This window comes from Bombus affinis, chromosome 8, assembly GCF_024516045.1.
Source record: "Bombus affinis isolate iyBomAffi1 chromosome 8, iyBomAffi1.2, whole genome shotgun sequence".
NCBI lineage: Eukaryota > Metazoa > Arthropoda > Insecta > Hymenoptera > Apidae > Bombus > Bombus affinis.
In genome coordinates this window covers 10,779,976-10,801,592 of record NC_066351.1, presented here as the reverse complement: position 1 = coordinate 10,801,592, position 21,617 = coordinate 10,779,976, and the positions used below count along the sequence as shown (strand labels likewise).

General features: G+C 25.4%; 4 protein-coding genes across 6 annotated transcripts; 3 read left to right on the top strand and 1 right to left on the bottom strand.

The window, feature by feature from the left end:
• Positions 1-307: 307 nt before the first annotated feature.
• Positions 308-2,646, top strand: LOC126919540 (HIG1 domain family member 1C-like). Its single transcript, XM_050728898.1, has 3 exons — positions 308-590; positions 1,781-1,923; positions 2,122-2,646. The coding sequence occupies exons 2-3, from the start codon at positions 1,788-1,790 to the stop codon at positions 2,304-2,306; spliced, it is 321 nt and encodes a 106-aa protein (XP_050584855.1). The 5' UTR covers positions 308-590; positions 1,781-1,787; the 3' UTR covers positions 2,307-2,646.
• A 435-nt stretch (positions 2,647-3,081) lies between these two features.
• Positions 3,082-10,833, top strand: LOC126919531 (uncharacterized). 3 transcript variants are annotated; one of them, XM_050728879.1, is made up of 11 exons: positions 3,082-3,232; positions 3,552-3,696; positions 4,094-4,216; positions 4,503-4,702; positions 4,975-5,184; positions 6,494-6,659; positions 6,735-6,801; positions 6,873-7,032; positions 7,210-7,347; positions 7,443-7,556; positions 7,659-10,833. In XM_050728879.1, exons 1-11 carry the CDS (start codon positions 3,159-3,161, stop codon positions 7,879-7,881), a joined length of 1,620 nt encoding a protein of 539 aa, XP_050584836.1. In that variant the 5' UTR covers positions 3,082-3,158; the 3' UTR covers positions 7,882-10,833. The 3 variants fall into 3 exon arrangements, with proteins under 3 accessions (XP_050584836.1, XP_050584837.1, XP_050584838.1); XM_050728880.1 differs by lacking the exon at positions 4,094-4,216; XM_050728881.1 differs by lacking the exon at positions 4,975-5,184.
• Positions 10,834-11,033: 200 nt separating this feature from the next.
• LOC126919539 (multifunctional methyltransferase subunit TRM112-like protein) lies at positions 11,034-12,141 on the bottom strand. The gene is made up of 3 exons (XM_050728897.1): positions 11,993-12,141; positions 11,777-11,878; positions 11,034-11,449 (listed from the first exon to the last, which is right to left on the bottom strand). The coding sequence occupies exons 1-3, from the start codon at positions 12,068-12,070 to the stop codon at positions 11,255-11,257; spliced, it is 375 nt and encodes a 124-aa protein (XP_050584854.1). The 5' UTR covers positions 12,071-12,141; the 3' UTR covers positions 11,034-11,254.
• Positions 12,142-12,910: 769 nt separating this feature from the next.
• On the top strand, positions 12,911-21,232 carry LOC126919526 (ER degradation-enhancing alpha-mannosidase-like protein 3). The gene is made up of 17 exons (XM_050728869.1): positions 12,911-13,327; positions 13,395-13,440; positions 13,726-13,826; positions 14,031-14,070; positions 14,164-14,276; positions 14,370-14,523; positions 14,603-14,731; positions 14,805-14,976; positions 15,060-15,217; positions 15,299-15,403; positions 15,489-15,833; positions 15,933-16,097; positions 16,165-16,263; positions 16,364-16,681; positions 16,755-16,968; positions 17,052-17,164; positions 17,848-21,232. Exons 1-17 carry the CDS (start codon positions 13,194-13,196, stop codon positions 19,570-19,572), a joined length of 4,131 nt encoding a protein of 1,376 aa, XP_050584826.1. The 5' UTR covers positions 12,911-13,193; the 3' UTR covers positions 19,573-21,232.
• The last annotated feature ends 385 nt before the right edge of the window (positions 21,233-21,617 follow it).

Here is a 21,617-nt window from a genome sequence, read left to right as displayed (position 1 = left end):
TTTTTTTTTGTTAAAAAAATATTTTTTTTCAAAGTTTATGAAAAGAATGACATTTGCAATAATTGTAAAAATCTATAGGCTGTCCAATGATTTTCAACGAAACAAGGTAATAAACATAAACAAAATTGGATTACTGCAGCTGCAACTATTGGCTGCTCACTAGTGAAATATCTTTGTTTTGATATCAAGTAAGTATCGATACTTTCATTCGATATAACCAATGAATAAAGGTATCAATATCGATTTACTTGGCGATATCGATTTACCCCTGCCATGGTCATATTACACATTACATGTTAATAATTGTAATTACCCTGGGTATAAAAATATGTCATATATATATCCTATGTCCATAGTAATTTCGTATTAAGGTTGGTTTATTATGTTTGTATCGTCGTTGTATTCGCATACTGGTAACTCTCGTGGTGGGGACACCCAGCGTGCATACAGGCTGGTCACAGCATGGTCATAGTCACAGGTCACAGATACAAGTCATAAGATTTAGAATTACTCATAATCACATCGGTCGAAAGGGACGAAAGGACAAAAGCTTAATGTTTTAAAATTTTTACATTGTTCAAAGAATAAAGGTAAATTGTTTATTCATTTTGCATACAGGTGTGTTACGAAATTGGAATATATAATTTATGAGTTTTCAGAACATTTTGTATAGAAATTATAAAATATTAAATTTATCTCAACGTGTTATTATAATTGTTCAAGTATAACTGTTACATAAAGAATAATGCTATATCCAAAATGATTTTATAAATTAAAGCTATTGTGTTTTACATTTCTGAAAAATTAAGTAAAAATATATAATTATTATAAATAATCTGTAAGATTTCTTAAATACATATATTTTTGTATTGGTATAAAGTAACTATTGATATAATGCTATTATTAATTTCGAATTATTTTAAATGTTACTATTGTAATATTCAACGACATATGTGAATGATATATTGAAAAACAATGAAAAGGGCAATGTTATACTAAAATAAGTTATGTATAAGAAATGAAAAGCTGAATACACATATATAGTACATGATTACAGTCTGTTAGAACATTCCATAATAAAAATGTGCGATATCTCGGTACAAATGCAATGCTTATGATATAATAGATATAATAGGATGTAAAATTTATTACCATTGTAAAAATATTCATTGTTAATGTTTGTTTCTTATTCTCAACATTAGAATAACTTAAAATGAAGTATTCAATTTTATTTTGCGTGTGCGCGCGCGAGTATATTTTATAAAAATATATAAAATAAAATTTATTGTTTTATAAATAATTTAATCTTTTACTTCGTGTTAATTAACAACATATATAAATATACATAGTACAATATGTATTAGATATTACGTGAAATTTATGCATATATATTTGAAAAATGATTTTTACTAATATGTTCTTTAAAGTCAATTTATTTTTAAATTTTTTAATAGAATAATATATAATATTGATTTCCTAACTCCAAAGCCATTTTAATAAATATGCACTAAATAATTTATAATAATTATTTGAACTTATTACTTTTTTAGATAAATTACTATATATACATATATAATTGTACGAATTGAAAGAAAATATTTTAAATTTGATAAAGTATTTATTTCATAAAATTATTAAAAACTATGTGAATTGTTTTTAATAATTATATAATATTTTTTGTACCATATCTTATATCTATATACATATCTAATATACAATAATTGTATTATGATAAAATTATTTTTTTCTATTAAATAAGTATATGTATGAATATGTACAGGTGAGTAATGGGTGAGAATACTTGGAAAATCGGTGAAGCAGTCGAGATTCCAGAAGAGGCTATTAAGATAGCATTAGAGAATGAAGTGTCATTATCAGACAGGTTTTATTTATTAGCAAAACGATCACCATTTCTTTTAGCTGGTACGTTTTTAGTACCAAAAATGTTTTATTTAAATATATATTATATCATATCATTTTAAATTGGAATGAGTATTCTATAATAATTATCTTATTTTGCATTATAATTTTGAATACTATGATACAATCAATACTGGAATATAATTGTTTACTTTATAATCTTAATATTACTTTATGAACATACAATTGTCTCCTTTATAGGTATAGTTGGTTTAACTACTGTTTGTGGAATAGGTGCATATAAGTGGAAAACACGAACAGTAAAACCTTCTATATTTATTGTACAACTCAGAGTTGCAGCTCAAGCTACTGCACTTGGTATCATCAGCTTAGGAATGTTTTATGGCATGTATAACGATTATATAAAGAAGAAGAAGAAGGAATAACATTCATCATTTAATGTTAGAAAGAAATAAGGAGACAATTTGAATATTCAATCATATTCAAAGAGTAAAATAAAATATGTTTATTTTTAGTAAAATGGAGCTTAAAAGCTATTTATGATTATTAAATTTAGATACTTTATGTGATTATCAAATTCTGTAGAAGAGGCAATATGCAATTATATGCAATAATAGTTTAGTATATTTAAAGATATTATTTATTACATAAATTATTGTTCTTGAAATATAGTGTCTCATAAGATGAATAATGTTTCAAGAAAAAAGAGCTGTAAAAATTAAACAATAAAATGTAATAAAATAAATATTTAAGTGAAAAATTAAATTTTCTCTGTATTGAATATCTCACTATATGTATGTCTATTTAAATAAGTATTTTGTATATTACAATCAAAATAAAATATGTACATATATGATTTAATATAATATTTAATATAAGTATTTAATATAAATATCAAACAATTTTAAATTTCAGAAAAAGAAAAAATATTTAAACTTAATTATATTGCAAATACTTAATTTTTATTAAATTTACATATTGTTAAATATCATTAACGATATATAACTTTACCTTTATGTGTTGTATATCATATGTAAATTACATAGATTTTTGTTATTGGTGAATGTTCAGTAATTTTTTAATATACAATAAATATAATAATTAATAATACTTTAAATTTTTATATTTAAGAATTAATAATTATAGCAATTTAAATTGAAATCAGATTAATTACGATTGAATTGTGTTTTCATATAACTAAATTTAATTAATCATAATAGTGAGTACATAACATTAGTTCCGGAAGAACTTACCTCGAGTTATCAAAATACGCAAAGATGGCTGAAGAAAGTGACAGGAGTCAATTGCCACCCGGTTGGGAATGCAGATATGACATTCGAAGTGGTCGTCCGTATGTAAATTTTTTAGAAAATCTTCGATTGTTTCGTTATTTAATATTAGAAGAAATAAATCTGGGTGGGAGTATTTATTTGTTGCAAAAAGCTAATATTACGCAATCACGATTTACTAATTATTCGATTTTTTAATGTATACAAACTAGTAAAGAAAATATTAATGAGCATGATTATTTTTATTAAATGATCTTTTTCGTTTACTTGCAATATATGATATATCAAATATTATACATGGTTACAATCAAATCTTACGTGATAAATGTGCAATAAATAACTTATTAGTTATTATACAAATTAATTTAAAACATTTTTCAGATATTTTATAAATCATTTTAACCGTACAACAACATGGGAAGATCCAAGAGTAAGATATTGGCAGTATTCTCAGTATATACAATCGCAAAATTCAATGGCACTGAGTTCTGCTACGACTATTACTTCCCAAGATATACCTATGCAGGTCAGTAGATAAATTCTGCTGTATGTTAAAACTGTAAAATTTATTGGATCATCAGTAGACCACAAATATGTGTGAAAATTCATATTTTTGTGAATATAACTAATGATATATAAATAATAAGTAGAGATTAATTTTACTTATTGATTATTATTATAATACATTTTTGCATATTATATGTATTATGTATATTTTTATACTCTTAAATTTTCCATAAACTACAGCCTAATTATCACACAATAAATATATCCATTCTTATATGTGAAGAAATACTTGGGTGTTTTAAAATTGCACTTATGCATGTATTAAAATGATCATAATTGCACTTCCAATATATGTGTTTTTGTCATATACACATGCTGCATTTGGATAAAATATAACATGTACAACAAAATAATAGACTGGAGGAAATGGAGGTGGTGGACATTTAGGTTATGCTGGAGCTCACAAAGCTCCGCAAATTTATCCAACACTGTCTCCTTATCATAATCCACAACTTGCATTTTTACCTCCTAGTTTACAGGTAGGTAACTTATAATTGTACATGTATATTGTGTATGTTATATGATACTTTGATATTGAATTGAAGATACAATTAAATTTTTATTAATAAGTTTTCATCATAGAAAAATAATTATGTGGATAGATAAATTGTAAACAACATTACTTTATATGTATATATATATACGAAATTTTTATATTAAGTAATTTTATAACTTTATTATGTATCTGTTTATTAAACATATTTTTCTAATATTAAATATGAAATTGATGCATCTAACAATATCTAAGGAAAGTAATTTATATAGGATCTGAAAACTCCATTATCACTGAAATCAGTTAGTGCAATGACAAACAGGCTTGGAGATATGACGTTGGGGTCTCCAACTCCAGTAAAGAATATGGAAACATATTTAACACAGAACTCGGATTCTGAATTACAAGTTGCTAAAATCAATGCTATGTTTCCCACAGTTTCTGATACTCATATTCGACTTCTTTTGAAAAAGTAAGTTTTAGAATTCAGTATGCATATGTACATTTAGATCTTTATTCATGTTACCATATATTATTATTAACAAAAATTTTGATTAATCTTTTACTTATATTAATGTAAATTTCTATGTCTTTAAACCCAAACCATATTAACATACACACATAAAATTATGCTTTCATGCATATTTAGTTACATTTTTTCTAATTATATATTAGTTTCTTTTCAATGAGTTTTGTTAGCACTGTATTAATTATAGTGCTAAGGTGGTAGCTGATATCTTTCAGATACCATAACAGAGCAGCTTTGGTTGTCAGCGCTTTACAAGTGGAAAAGAATCCTCTTTGTGCGCCAGGACCATGCACACCTGTGGGAGTGCATTCAAACTATGCAATACCAAGATGGCGATTACCACCACATGCTATACATGCAGCTCTAACATTGAGTCCACCTCGTGGGGCTCGGCCAGCCCCTAACTCCCCCAAAATAAAACTTAGGTTTTTCCCATACTTATATAAATTTCACCAGATATGGATGCTAGATGTTGATATTGTATCTCGTGATAGTTGCAAAGAAATATATCAGATAACAAGATAGAACACTATGAATATTGATTTATTTTGAATATCTGATATATTTTATGTATATGACCATACAGTGCTGTGTAGTAATAGCATGTGTCAGTACACATTGCAGACTATTTATATAATCTTTCTCAAAGATCTTTTATTTATAAGTAAATCTATATATTTAATTCTACACATTGTATGATCAGAAATTAAAAATTTGTTCATCTGCAATGTGTTAAAATTTTTTATAATTTTATAAGCAATAATATAGCAATTAATCAATGTGAGAATGCAAAATTTTTTTATAAAGTAATTATAGCAATATGTTTTAAGAACTTACATCTTGTGTAGTAGATAAATTTGTATTAAGTAGTTTCCAAAGAATGATATCAAAAGACTAGTAATTCTTTTTTTATTTTTTAATCGTTTCCTTTCTATGTTTAATTTTTTATTTTTATAATTTGTATTTGATTTTTTTTTATATGTAGTATTGTCAATTGGAATTCATTTTTCATTTCAGTTTCTTCCTGGTTTACAGTACACCACATGTTGGATAGTGTAAACTTTACACAAATCATAGATAGGTTGGTTTTAGTTTTATATCATCAATGTATTCTTTGTTTTAGTTTTTAGTAGCGATCATAAAGTTTGTTTTTCTTTCATATATTGTTTGCCTGTTGTAACCCAAATCTTTATAGTAGTAAATGAGTTTCCTAGGAATGTACAATATCATTCTTATGTATTATCAACAAAATCGGAAAAAGAGAATACCAATATATTATGCATGCAATAAGAAACTCATTTATTCGATAAAAATGTGGTTTAAGCATGACAGTATGTGCATGTGTACTGTAATTTTAAATATCTATATTTGTTTTTATCTATACTTATTCAAATATATATATTCAAATACTATTTTTAAAATCAATTTACTGATATTAATAAATTTGTAATAACATTGTATATTGTATAATGTCAAATTATCAATCACATGTGCATACCAAAATAATTATTGTTACTACTGTTTTATGTAAATTTTAGTTATTAATCATTAAAAATAATGTTATTTTAATATCTAATTTGTTTTAATAATTATTTGCATCATATCTTTGTCTGATTTATAAATCAATTATTATTTGCACAATTCAGTCCTGTATTGTAGACTGTCCATATTTATATTCTGTGCATTGTAAAGCAATTGCAATAAATGTTATATACCAAAATACTATATGTACAGGTACCTGAAAAATGTATTCCCAAAAGTAGAAGAAACCATGTTGCTTGATATTTTGGAACAAAGTGACAACAATGTTCAAAAAGCTTCTGAAAAATTAATCGATCTGGGCTATGAAAAACGAAATCCTACAGCTCCTAAATCTTTAAGAAAAAAAGAGGAGGAACAAGTAATATATTACACTTATTTGTAGGTTTAGTTGACATTGTCATTTTAGGAACCAATTTATATTTTATCTTCGCAGGTAAACAATGAACAAACTATACCTACTCCACCACCGCGTATGAAAAGTTTAGAAGAGAAAAATAAAAGTAGGTATATTTAACATTATTCCTTAAAATATTAATAGCAATATTTGAATTTTTGAAATATAACTTATTAGTGAAAACGCGATTGATGGAGAAATATAAATCAGTACCAGAAAGAGTAATAATGCTTGCTATGGATAGTGTTGATTATGATGAAGAGAGAGCAATACACATATTAGATATCATGGTCACAGAAGAAGCTACAAGACCTTTGTGTACATCAAGCAGTCCAAGGTAACGCAACATATCTAAATAGTAGTAAATTGAAAAATTGATATTTTTTACTTACATGTTTAGTAGAGTTTTAAGAAACTTTTTATAAATAAATATAGTGTTCCAATTGTTTTATATGTAAATCTATTGTATGTTATGAAAATATAACATCTCATTAAGTATATGTAACATTTGCAGCAATAGAAGTGACGAAAGGAAAGACAGTCCACCAGTAACTGAAGCTGTAAAATTAACTGCTTCTCCAATTAAGAAAATAGTTAAGGATGCAAATTCGGAAAAATCCAAACGTTCAAAAAATAAAATAGAAATACCAAAGTACAACAAAATTTTATTATATCTTTTCATGTTCATAATATTTTTCGTATTTAGAAAAAAAAAATAAAAAATGTAATAACTAATAATATTTTTAGAATTTCTCGAGGAACTAGTACCACAGAGGACAATGAATATAAATCTCCATATTTGACAAAACCAGTTGGACCAAACCCTGATTTACCAAAAGGAGCTAATAATGACTTACTTTTGTAAGTTAAACATTTTCATTTCAGTAAATTAATATTTTTGCTATACATATGTATGATTGAAATAAAAAATAAATAGAATTATTGTTATGACAATTTTTTTAGACCTGATTATGCACCATGGTCAGGACCAGATCCGAGTTTCTTAAATAAAGAGTTACATAACAAAACAATAGCTAATGGACATGATGCTACTTTGCTTTTCGGAAATCGGTGTGTTGCCAAAGGACCTAATTCAGAATTAAGAAAAGGTGCACTGAGAGAATTAACTCAAGGTTCTATATATTCTCAAAGAAATATTTCGAATACAGAAAGTCGTGGTAAATGAAATATGTGTAATTGTCTCTTTGTTAATTTTTATGTTTGCTAAGTTGGAAGTATATCTGTTTTATTTAAACTGCTTTTTATTTAATATCTTCATATAAATTATACAAATTTATAGTTATAAATCAATTGAACGTTAATTATTTGAAATATCCATTTCTTAATTTCTTATATATTGAATAAAAGCTTCCAATTTTAGTACCATTAATTCAAATAAACAATTATTGTTAATTCTATATTGCTAAATTCAAAGTCATTTGTTATATGTTCGTATTGAAGTTATATTAATATAAATATTTGGTTACTTTATTACAAGTTAATATTTTATATGTTCACTATAGAATATTAATTTTACATCAAAAATAAATTTTAATTGTTTGTCTATAAGATAGGAAACAAGATACAGTCAATTACAAAAGTCTACATACATCCTTTAAATATAAAATATTATAGTAAAAATAATTAGTTCTATGAGTTCTTTTGACACATTGAGATACATATTGTTACAATATAATATAATTTATTCACCTTTACTTGCATTAAGAAAAAGGAAGCAAAAAAATATAAAATTCAACGTTACAAAAGTTATATATATATATGTTATTATATATTATTAATATCTTATAGCCTCCCCTCCCTTCTCTCTGTAAGCATCAATAATGATCTGTTATCTGCTTGGCATTGATAAAATTAAAGGTTTTGTAAACTCTGATATAAATTTATTACAAAATTCTTGTAAGTTACATGTTTTAATGTTTTTAATTCATTTTAGAAATACATATTATTTAAGGTAACTTTGTATTGATATAATTCGATAGGTGTATGTAGACCTTTGTAACTCATTGTGCATATTCATGAAAGTATATGTAAAGGAGTGTTCAAATTTACTTAGATATACATATTTTAAGTGATTTAAAAAATACATCATTAGCATGCATTATCAATTTTGGAAAATCGTAATGCTTCCATTTATGACATATCTTGTCATTTTTAATATACATATAAATATGACCAAATCTCTAGATGTTCGCAAATAATTTAAAAAATTTGGAATATTTTAAATTATTTAAACATTGTATTGAACACAAAGTAATTGAAATCAATTTTTTTGCAAATAAAAATAAAGTTTTCAATAATATTAACTTATATGCAACATACTAAATAAATACTTGTAATAGAAATAGTAATTAATTCCATGATAATATTATTTCAATTAGGATATAGTACATTTGTTTTCTAAATTTGACGTAAGCAATTGTCTTAATTTAAAAAAATAGAGTGTTAAAATATTTAAAAATTAAATGTAAATTTAAAAAATATTTTGTAATATAGTTTGTATATTGGTAGTTTTTCTTTATAATAATTTAGCTTACAAATATTTTAAAGTATTTGGGGACAACTTTAATGTCCTTACTTAATTTTTTAATATAGACATGTTTTACAAATTATGCACATCGTATTAAAGTTATACACAAAAAGTAAAAGAAACTATCAAAGTTCTTTAAACAGACAAATGTAAACTATAATTCAGAAATCTTTATAATTTACATTTCAATGTTGAAATCCTTATGATCATCAATTTTTACACTTAGATTATATTTTGGTTATTATAACTGTAAAATTTATAATGAAAATCGTAAATCTACAACATATTCAGTATTAGAAAGTATTTGGAGTAAATGTAAGATATAAAGAAATTAATTATATGAAAAATATTTGGAAAATTATTAATTTTGTATACTATGTATGTTTTGAATCGTATTGCTATATACGATAGATGTGAAATACAAATTGCATATCCATGATGCAAATTTCAAGGTCATTATTACATATGATTAATATGATATAGGCTATAACCAAAAAAGGATTTCTAATGATAAACTAAACAAGAAAAAAAGCTTTATATATGCTATAGTTAAATGAATGTACAGAAGTATTTTCATAGCTTAATTCAAAATAATCCTGCCTTTGAGAAAATCTAATATGTGAATAAAAATTAATAACAGATGGGCTGTGGCTGAAACATTAGTTGAGAGCTATTTTTATAGCTTTTTAACTTGGAAGGATAAAATAATCTATTTTGACTATATTTTGAGTATTGCCACATATGCGGAAAGTAACATTAACTGGAATAAATAAATTCTTCGATTAGCTAATTACTGTAATTCAAAATTTCAACATGAAACTCATTCTCTCAAATGCAAATAGGTATTGTATTCTGTGTAAAATATATAGTGATTTGGAGTTGTGTGTGAGATGTATTGCTATGGAGTAACTATTAGTTAATAATGTAAAATGCCAAATTTGTTTCTATCAACTCTTCCATCCAAAAGATTCGTTTTGCAAGATATTTCTTTATGAGCTAACATAAAATAAATAATTCTTCATTCATTTTCATGAATTAAATATTATAGAGGGTTGTGTGCAATAGATTAGTAAAATTATACTAGCATTGAAATAATAAATGTATTTTATCATATGAGATTTGTTAATCTGGTATGAGTTTTTGTTATATTAATAACATAAGATATTCATTGTATGTCAACAATAATGTTATGTATTAATGGAGTTGCCCTATTTCACGATTAAGATTTCAAGTTCCACGCGATTTTTCTCATATACATGTTATTTTATTTGCAGAAACAAAACTATTTTTAACAGATTTTACTCAATGTGAATACATAAAAAAGCTATATATCTAGGTATTTTCAGAATTATTTTGTGTTTAATATAGTCACTATAATAATGCCAAAAATCATATTTAGCTTTAAGAATTTTGTCCTAAATACTTTAAACTAAATGATTAGTACACTTAAAACAGAATTAAAAAACAACCCATAACTAGCAATATAAGCATCATATTATATACAGATGTATACTGAATATTGCAATAATGCAAAGTTGTATTTCATTGTATTTACACATATCTGTACAATAAAGATATTCATAATCAGTCTTCTTATGTAATAATTTATTTAATAAAGAGAGGGAGATATTTTATCAGTTTATAATATTTCATTCTTTATATCCATATAATAATGGTATATATATATAGATAACATATATATATTATATTATTAACTTATTCTGTAAACTATTAGATATTGACGTATAACATGAAATTATTAAACAAGATGTTAAAAAAGAGTAATAGGATTAATTTTACATATTTATTTAATTTACTATAACTTTTATATAGTTAATTAGTGATTTTATATTACATCATTTTATACTAATTGTAATAACAAAGATATCAAGTCAAATTATATATGTTATAAAAAAGAATAAAACATTTTATGTACAACATATAAATGTCTAATACTTGTAAAAAGAAAAGATACAGATGGTGTCTAATTTGATTACTGCAATATCAATCATTAAACTTCATCTTCGTTTAAAAGCATATTTGGTATACCATCGTTAATAGGGAATTTTCTGCCAGATTCTGGACATAGTAGATCTCCATTAATGACTTCAACTTCCAACAATATATGATGAACCATTTTTAAAAATTCCTCATTTGTTTCAAAATCTTGAATCAAAGTCTGTGGTAATTCTCCAACATGACCTATCTGCATTAATAGAGTATATTATTATTAACATATATATGCTATCAAATTTATATCTTTATTACTTATACATAAAACAAATAATAAAAATATTTTATTAAAAGTTTATGAGTTCTTGTTTTAAATTTTTAGTGAGTAAACCAACAATTTTTTTGTTATATTAAAAACTTTATTTTTAAAATTATATTAACTATTAAAAGCAAAATATATAATACAAGCTTCTATATTTGATATGGTATTCAATATAATAAGAAATATAGACATAAGTACTAATACTATTTTGTATATTAAAGATTTTTAGCAGTTTTATTTAAAAGAGTAATAACTTACACTTTCTGCAGCTTTCCAAAGTGTAGCCCAATCAAGTTTTGGAATTATTCTTGCAATAAATTCTGGATTGAAATCTACTTCTGACACTTTAATACCTTTTGCCTGCAAGTTTATATAAAAAAATTCTTCCTTACTAATGCAAATTATGTTATTATAAAATGTTTTAATTGGTTTATTTAAATTAACCTTAAAATTGTATATAGATGTAAAACTTACAACAATCCCAAGGGGATATCCAACAGTTACACCTTTCAAGCATTTTGAAGTTAACATATTATGTGTTAAAAGTTTCATTTTTTAATAATATTATCCGATTGTTTTATTAATTGAAATAATTTGAAAAAATTATGATTTTGTTGTCAAGATTTTGTGTTAAAATTTCCTTGCACGTTACTCTTGATGCCGGCTTTTACCGACTTATGCATACTCCAATCTCAAGACGCAGTTCAATACGACTATATTCTATTACGAAGATAATAATTTTATAATTGTTCTCGTTATGATATCTAAAGCAAGAAAATATGGGTAAAATGAAAATTACTGGATTAATTTTCCACGCTGTAAAAATAGATTATAAGAATTTAAATTTAAGATTTATTATGATAAATTGAGTGACAGTCACGTGATTTCTCCTATTCAATTGCACTTTACTTTAGGAGGTTAGCTTTTCAGAAAAAATGCTATTATCTTGTTTATAAATAATCTACTACATTTTGTTGAGATTTTTCAAAATACAGCTTACAGAATAATTATATCAAATTAATTTTAGAAAAATTTTATTCGACACAATTCGTACGATAAATTACGAAACATATGGTGTGTAACCTACACGTATATATCATAGTCCAAGGTGGAAAATCGTTTGAACATCAAACTGACAGTAGCCACATCACCTGGCCTTGATGAAAATACGCAATCAGCTGTTATTCTTGCCCATTTATCTCTTTTTGTATCGTATTTAAACCTACATATTTCTGCCACTATTTGCCAGTCATATTTTGACACATCACCAACCTGCTTCAAAAATAATCAAGAACTTGTATAACCTAAAACAAGTAGTAATATACATTTATTTTAACTTTTCAATTGCTAATTCTTCTACATATATTTAAAACTACGTTTAGTAAATGTTAATAATTAAATAGTGTAAATTTCTTTTCTATTGGTGATAATATGTATTTTTATTAAATTTATGGTGCTTATATGATAATTACCAAAAAATGCTACAGAAGACAGGAAGATAAAGTTATCAGTAACAAACGTGTTAGATTGGTGCATATACAATTTGCACTAGAGCACATTATTTTGTTATCATGCAATAATGATACTCTGACAAAATAAATTACAAAATATAATAAAAAACAATGTGTGCTATTACAAATACAAAATCTTGACATCAAAAGGAGTATATTTTCTAATGCAAAGGAAGATGGCTTGTGATTTACTTATTTGGGGATTACTAATGTTTGGATGCAGCATACAAGCATTGTTAGTTGCATCTGAAGATGACCCATTGGAATATATGAGTAAAGAAGAACGAGAAACATTAAAGTTTGTATGAACATATAAAAGTAATAATATCCGTACAAAAATAATAATTTTTTATATTTACTTATAGGGAAGAAGCAAGAGATATGTTTTGTCATGCATATAATGCTTATATGGTAAAGTTTATACAAAAAAAACTTGTTTTACATAGTTTTATAAATTCTTAGTAAAAAATAAATAAAATGAATATCTTAAAACATTAATAAAATGTATAAAATATAAAGTTGGTAAAATAGTAAATGTAAAATGTATTGTGAGGCTTTGTATATATATAATTGTTTAATGTTTGTAAATTAGATGTATAAGTTATATTTTAAGAAATTATTAAAACAGGTAAAGTTAGTATTTTGTAATTTATATACTTAGTTTATAATTTATTTATTTATAAATATGTGTTTAAGGATAATGCGTATCCTGCTGATGAATTAATGCCATTAAGTTGTAAAGGAAGATACAGAGGATCAGAACCAAATAGAGGTGATATAGATTCTACATTGGGAAAGTAAGAACAAAAATTTATTTCTTATATTCGAGCAAAATAAAAATTTGAAAAATAACTTGTTTCTATAAATTATATTTTAAATAAAGGCGATTTATTATATTTTAATATCAACAAGTAGTATTAGTATTTTAGTATTAACTATGATATTTATTATCAAAATATTTATTAAAAGACTATATATCCGTTTTTACATACTATTTTCAGTTTTTCGCTTACATTGGTTGATACCTTGGATACTTTGGTGGTAAGAAAATGTTTACATATATTTCTTATATTAAAGTGATATATTTAACAAAATGTGTATTAAATTAATTTTTGTCTATTTAATATGTATTAGGTATTAGGAGATTTAGAGGAATTTGAACATGCAGTTAAACTTGTTGTCAGAGATGTTAGCTTTGACACTGATGTTATTGTTTCTCTATTTGAAACTAATATTAGAATGCTGGGGTACGATGTTTAACAGCTGTTTATATTGCCACAGTTTATATAGATATTTATTTGTTCAATAATTAATACTTTCTAAAATAATTTATTCAACAGTGGTCTTCTGAGTGGTCACATACTAGCAGAATATTTACAACAAAGAGCTGATATAATGCCATGGTATAGAGGTGAACTTCTAAATTTGGCCAAAGATTTAGGATATAGATTTTTACCTGCATTTAATACAACTACAGGGATACCATATGGCAGAGTAATAACACTTTAATTAATTGTAATGATATATAAAAGGGTATTCTTCAAAAAATACTTATTAATACAATCTTTTTTAGATAAATTTGAAGTATGGTATGAAAGGTGTACCTTTGGAAGTATCACGAGAAACATGTACTGCTTGTGCAGGTAGTATGATTTTAGAAATGGCAGCATTGTCAAGGTTAACAGGAGAACCAATTTTTGAAGTATGATGTTTTGTAATATTTTATAAAAGTGGTTATAAAATTTTATCTATAATAGTAATATTACATGTAATAGGAAAAAGCACAAAAAGCGATGGATGTTTTATGGAAAATGCGTCATCGTGGTACTGATTTAATGGGGTCTGTGTTAAATGTACATTCCGGTGATTGGGTAAGAAGAGATTCTGGTGTAGGAGCAGGTATAGATTCCTACTATGAGTATTGCCTTAAAGCATACATTTTATTGGGTAATTATTGTTACATTATTTGTAGTTTTATAACTTACTATGAAATATATTGTGATATAATTAAATTTTTGGTCATAATATAGGTGATGAAAAATATCTTGGACGGTTCAATAAACATTATCAAGCAGTAATGAAGTATGTAAGCCAAGGACCAATGTTATTGGATGTACATATGCACAGGCCAAATACGAACTCGAAAAATTTTATGGATGCTTTATTGGCCTTTTGGCCTGGTTTGCAGGTAGCCTTTCATCTTTTTGATTTTTATGTCTATATATGTTTGACTTGTATTGTTTTTACTGTTTTTATTTTACTGTTTTAGGTGCTAAAAGGTGATATCAAACCAGCTGTAGAAACGCATGAAATGTTATATCAAGTTATGCAGAGACATAATTTTATACCAGAAGCATTTACTACTGACTTTCAGGTTATTAATACATCTATTATCTTTTTGTGTGAATAAATAAACTGTAATTTAATATTGATACATATGTTTCTTAATTTATAATTAGGTACACTGGGGGCATCATCCGTTAAGGCCAGAATTTTTAGAATCAACGTACTTCCTGTATCGTGCTACTGGCGATCATTATTATTTAGGAGTTGGCCGTAAGGTACTCAAAAGTCTGCAAACTTATGCCAGAGTACCATGTGGTTATGCAGCTGTATCAGATGTTAGAACTAATAAGCATGATGATACAATGGATAGCTTTGTATTATCAGAAACTTTTAAATACTTATTTCTGTTATTCGCGGAGCCAGGCGAACTACTTTTAGATTTGGATGAATTTATTTTTACAACCGAGGGACATCTATTGCCATTAACACTTGCTTCTATAAGAACTAATATTTCTTCGGTAAGTATAAATGGTTAAACTGCAAAAAATAAAAATTATGTAATAACATAAAAATATAAGATTAAAGTATAACAAATGTCTATAATTTATAAAATGAAGCAAGATTTTGAGCGAGATATCGTACATGTGGATGAAATGGACCGTACTTGCCCTAATAGTTTGCACCTATTTCCTGCATCAGTAAGACAGCCTTTGAGAAACATGGTTGAAGACGTGTATCCAAGGCATGCATTAAAAAGAAGATTAAGCGCTGCACAATTTCAGGTAAAGATATACTTGTATTAAACAGAAGTATTAAATACTCACTAAAACTTATTATTTTCTATTGTAGGCAAATAATTGGGAACATTTAAGGTTGTTGAGTGATATGGGAATAACGGCTTTAACTTTGGCAGATGGACGTGTTCAACTGTTGCATACATTTTCTAATGTAAAGCAAAGTTTCTTTGTATTTATCAATATACTTAAACATTTTACTTATTATAATCTTCTTAATTTACAAAGTAAAAGTATTTATATTTATTTTATAGGCAAAAACACCGCAGGATTCTGAAGAAGGTTTATTATTTATGCAAGAAATGGTTGAAATAAGTAAAATGCAATCCCAACAAACTGAAGCTAAACCACAAGCTGTCACGTTTGTAAAACCAAACACGAATCCACCTCAAATAATTACTCTGTTGGCTGGACCAGCGCAATTTGGATTAGAATTACAGGGTTTAAATAAAGTAACTGGGAAAGTTGTTTTTACATTTCCATCTGCTGCATGCACCGATCTTCATAATGCAGATAAACTTGCAGGCAAGATAGCAATAATGGGTCGGGGTAACTGTATGTTTATAGAAAAGGTAAACAAATTCCATCCATATTGTGAATATATTTTGAAACAATTTTTATTTAATTATTTAAATATTATTGCAGGCAAGACGAATTCAACAAGCAGGTGCTGTTGCTGGAATAGTGTTGGATAATGTAGATGGTTCTAGTGCTGCAACTTCGCCTATATTTGCAATGTCAGGAGATGGAAAAGAAGTGGACGACGTAACTATTCCCGTTGTATTTTTGTTTAGCATGGAGGCTTCTGAGCTATTAAAAGCAATTGCCGTGGTAAACGGTGATCTTACAGTTACTCTTGGTAGGATATTGTAACTCTTTTCTCCTATTATATGCTTCTTGTTATTGTTGTTCCAAATATTTGACCTATTTTGTTTCTGCTAGGCAATTACATTTCAAAAGAAGATGCACAACTGAAAGCACCCACCGATTTATCAATGTTCGAACGGTTAAAGGGATCGTTAAAATCTTTTCTTACACGACAAATGACACCACAGGTCTGTATTTCTTGGTGTTTTGCAGTTATTATCATTGAGTATGTTCTCCTTTGGATTTTTATTCACATGAAGCGGTATTAAGTTATTGGTTATATTTATTTTCATGATTATTTTACTATAGAGAGGGTCTCCCATTCGTATTACGAATATGTTATATTATGTGTGTATTTATATATATATATATATATATATATATATATATATATATATATATATATATATATATATATATATATATAATATAATATAATATAATATAATGTAATATATATATATATAATATCTATATATAAGATGAAAATATTCATTATTTTCAAATTAGTCATAAAAACCCATATTTAATTATTTAGAAAAATATTTTCTTATTGTTTGCGATATTTATATTGATATACAGATATTTTTTACTTACGCTTAACATTATGTAATAAAAATTGTTATTTGAGTTTTTATACTTTTTAAGATATTAAATTGTTTGATTTCTATATTTACTATATATATTATATTTTTCTTATGTTCTTATTTCCTTTTTTATTTTATTATGCAATAATTTAGGAGTACATTCGTACCAATTGTATTTCGGATCATTAGTCGTTATATATATAATTTTCTAAAATCATATTTTTCATTTGTTCTCTGCAATTGTAAAATGAAACTAAACTTCGAGAGATATTTTTTTATAACAGACATCTCCAAGCAGTGGGACAAATTTGGATCTAGTTCCTGAGCTTAAACACGAAGGAGAAGAAAAGGACATAATCTCTTTTTACGATCTACGTGCTGAAATAATCAAAGATTCGCTTGGCGGAGAAGTAAGAATCAGTTCGTCGTACATATCTGTTCCACTTACGAAAGAATCGGAGGATAGTACGTTAATAGAGAAACAATGGCGACAATTGAAAGAAGTTTTTGTTAATCATATATATTTGGATGTAAAACAGAAAGCAGGCTTACAAATCAGAAGTTTTATATTAGAAAGTTATTACAATTGGATAGTAAAGTCACGAGGTGGGGATGGTACTATATTAAAAGTATCTTTGCGAGATAAAGTTGCGTGGTTCTTAGAAGAATTAGCTGTAGTTGTACCAAATCCGTCCATTATGAAAATGGACCAATTAATGGATTTTATCAAACAAAAATTGTTGAAACAATATTTATTAACAAAAATGGATATTATGGTTTTAAATATGAAAAAGGTTACAACAATATTGCAGACAATGCAATCTGGGAGTCCAAATACTGAACAATTATTCAAGATTTTCGAACTTAATATCGCGCAAGCTGGTATTTTTAAGTTTCTGAGACAGTTGTTACCAGGTATTTTTGACATGGAAGATGAAATTATTAGAGAGCATCTTGCCTTGTTAGATCGTGTTAATAAAGCCGTGCATAAAAAATATCGTGAAATATTAGCTGATGGAGCGCAAGAAAGTTTAGAAAAGTCGATGATAGATAAAAATTCTTATTATGATACGATAATTGATAATTGGCAGAAAGATCTGAAAAATTTTGAAAAATTGGATGTATTAAAAAAACCTAAGGAGCAAGATTCTGTGATCACAGAATTTATGATGGATAACAATGAAAGTAGTAAGTCAGAAATGAAACCTAATGATATTTCTAAAATATCTAAAAGAAATGAAGATGTCAAAGTAGGAAAATTTGAAGACTTTGAACACTTTATATTAACAGAAATAGAAAAAGCTGTGAAAAATTCAGAACAAGATAGTATTCGAAAATTGCAAGAACATATTGATGTTTCAAGAGACATAGCAGATAATACAAGTAAAGAAGCAGTTAATTCAAATAAACTAGTTTTGAATGTTTCCTCTCAAAATCAAAGTAAAGCTGATACATTAAAAAATAGAATAAAATATCAAATTGAATTTATAAAAAATAAAATTGAAGACTTTACAAAAAATATAGATTCTTTGGTAGATTTTATTAAAATTACAAATTCTTTAGAAAATATACAATCAAATAATATCGACTTTAAAGAAACAGTTACTAATAATAATAGTGCTGACAAACAAGCACACAAAGAATCTTTACTTACTGACAATGATTTCCAAGTAACAGATGCACAAACAAGTTCTCAGAACATTAAAACAATAGGAAAAGATAATAGTGAAGTATTACAAAAGATTGAAAAAGAAGTGGTTGATCCACATTTAAATAATTATAAAAGTATACCTTCTAAACTGCCTAAAGAATGTAAAAATCAAATATCCAAAGAAGAAGGGAATACAAAGTCCATTGATATTCAACAAGAACTAGAAACTTCCAATTCAAATTATAATTCTGTAGATGAAAATAAATTGCAACATAGTCAAAAATATACAAACGAAGTTAAAAGTAAAAAAGTCGATGTACAAAAACACAAAAGTAAACATATCGACGATGAATTATAATGAAAACTTTTAGGTTTCAAGATTGAATATATATATTAAAAGACACTGTGAACAAATTTCTCACTCCAACAAACCTGGCAATCCAATTCATACTACATTTGATATTTTTGCACAAAATTTGAACATGTATGCAGTGAGCTTTAATGTTTTTATATGAAATCCATTTTAGGAAAGAATTAGTTATCTAATGAAAAAGTGATATGATGATCAGATTATATCAGAACAATACTTAAAGTCTGTTAAACTGGTGCTTATGGAAAAATTCGATTTCGTTTCATTTTTTATTTGAAATAAATTAGTGAAATTATAAAAAAAAGAAAAACTGTATGATACAGATAAACAGTCTGCGCAAACCATTTATCCTAATGAGGTTGTGACAGAATATTCTGTTAAGGTTCTAATGAATGTAAATTTTATATATACTATTTAAACATAGCATATTTCTTGTGCACTACGACAGTACAATGATGGTATATTGTTCTTTTTTAGGTAAAGGATTATAATTTTCATTATTGTAATTGCAGTTTTGTTTTCTCATGTTTTTGTACTTAAAATATGTGCCATGAGTAACAATGTAAATGAATATTTTGACAAATAATATATATTACACTATTTGTTTACAGTGTAATTTTAACTCGTATTCTAAATAAGAATATAAGAAATAATGGTTAACAAATAATTTCTAATTACAATTATAAAAGTGAATCTTTTTCTTAAATACAATAGTATTACATTGACTTTCTTAAAGTACATACATGCTATAATTTGTTAAGGAAAGAAGTTGGCAAATGTAAAACTTACTGTTGTTCTTTGAAACTATCTATTTTTTTCTATAACAATATTATTGAAACAATTGCAATACAAAAATTTTTGTTCATTTAAATTTATTTATTAATCTATGCCTTATATGTATATAAAATTGTATAAATAACAGTGTATATACATGTCATATAGCAAAGTTAATAACAATGGAAGTGGTAATAGATCAAATAGTGTTTAGAAATTCATAGCATCTTAATTTCCTTAAAACTATATATGTATGTATACTCTGTTTTCTATTTGTAACATGTTTACAAATTATATTGCATATTCTGTAAAATAATTTTAAAACTACATAAATTTGGATTTATTATGTGCCATATAGAATGCACAAGAAATACATATGTTTTAAATCAAATCAATTTGGGATATACACAATATCCTAAATTATATTGGGTCAATCTTGTAGAATGTGACTTCGATTGTAAATGTAAATATTATATAAATAAGTATATAATAAGTATCTGTGTTCTGCAATTACCATATAAAGTTTGTATGATAAATGCCAAAATGGACATTACAAAGTTTATTGTATATTAAACTAGTTACTATTTTGCATAGATCGATTGTGTATGTGTATGTATGTGTACATATATATATATATACACAATATATATACACAACTTACGTATGTGTGTATATATACAAATTGATGTATGTATATATATATATATATATATATATATATATTTATATACACATATACATGATTTGTTTGTTGTTTATCATATGGGAAAAAGAGGAGCAAACATATGTATATGATACAAATGTGTTAAAAGTTTTTGGTACAGAAATAGAACGTGATATTAAAAAATGCAAATAAAATTACTGTTACAAAGAACTTTCCTTAAATGATTAGATACTGGAAGTACACATTTTTCATGTAAATATTTCTTAAATTAAATTATTAATTTCATTCATTGAATAATTTTAATCCATGAAATTTTAAAAATTTTTCCATGAATATGATATTAGAATTAGAAAAGCATGAAAACTTTTGTAAAGTATTTAATTTATTTGAAAATAATTATTTATTGTAACAGTAACAGTATCATAACTTCAACCGTTGATATTAAAAATTCATGGTTATTAATTACTATCGATATTTTACAAATTATTTTATTTAATTAGTATTATAAATAATAATTATTTACTATAAATTTTTTCATTCTTTTATCTATAATTATTATTACGAATAAATATTATGATTTTGGAAAATAATAAAA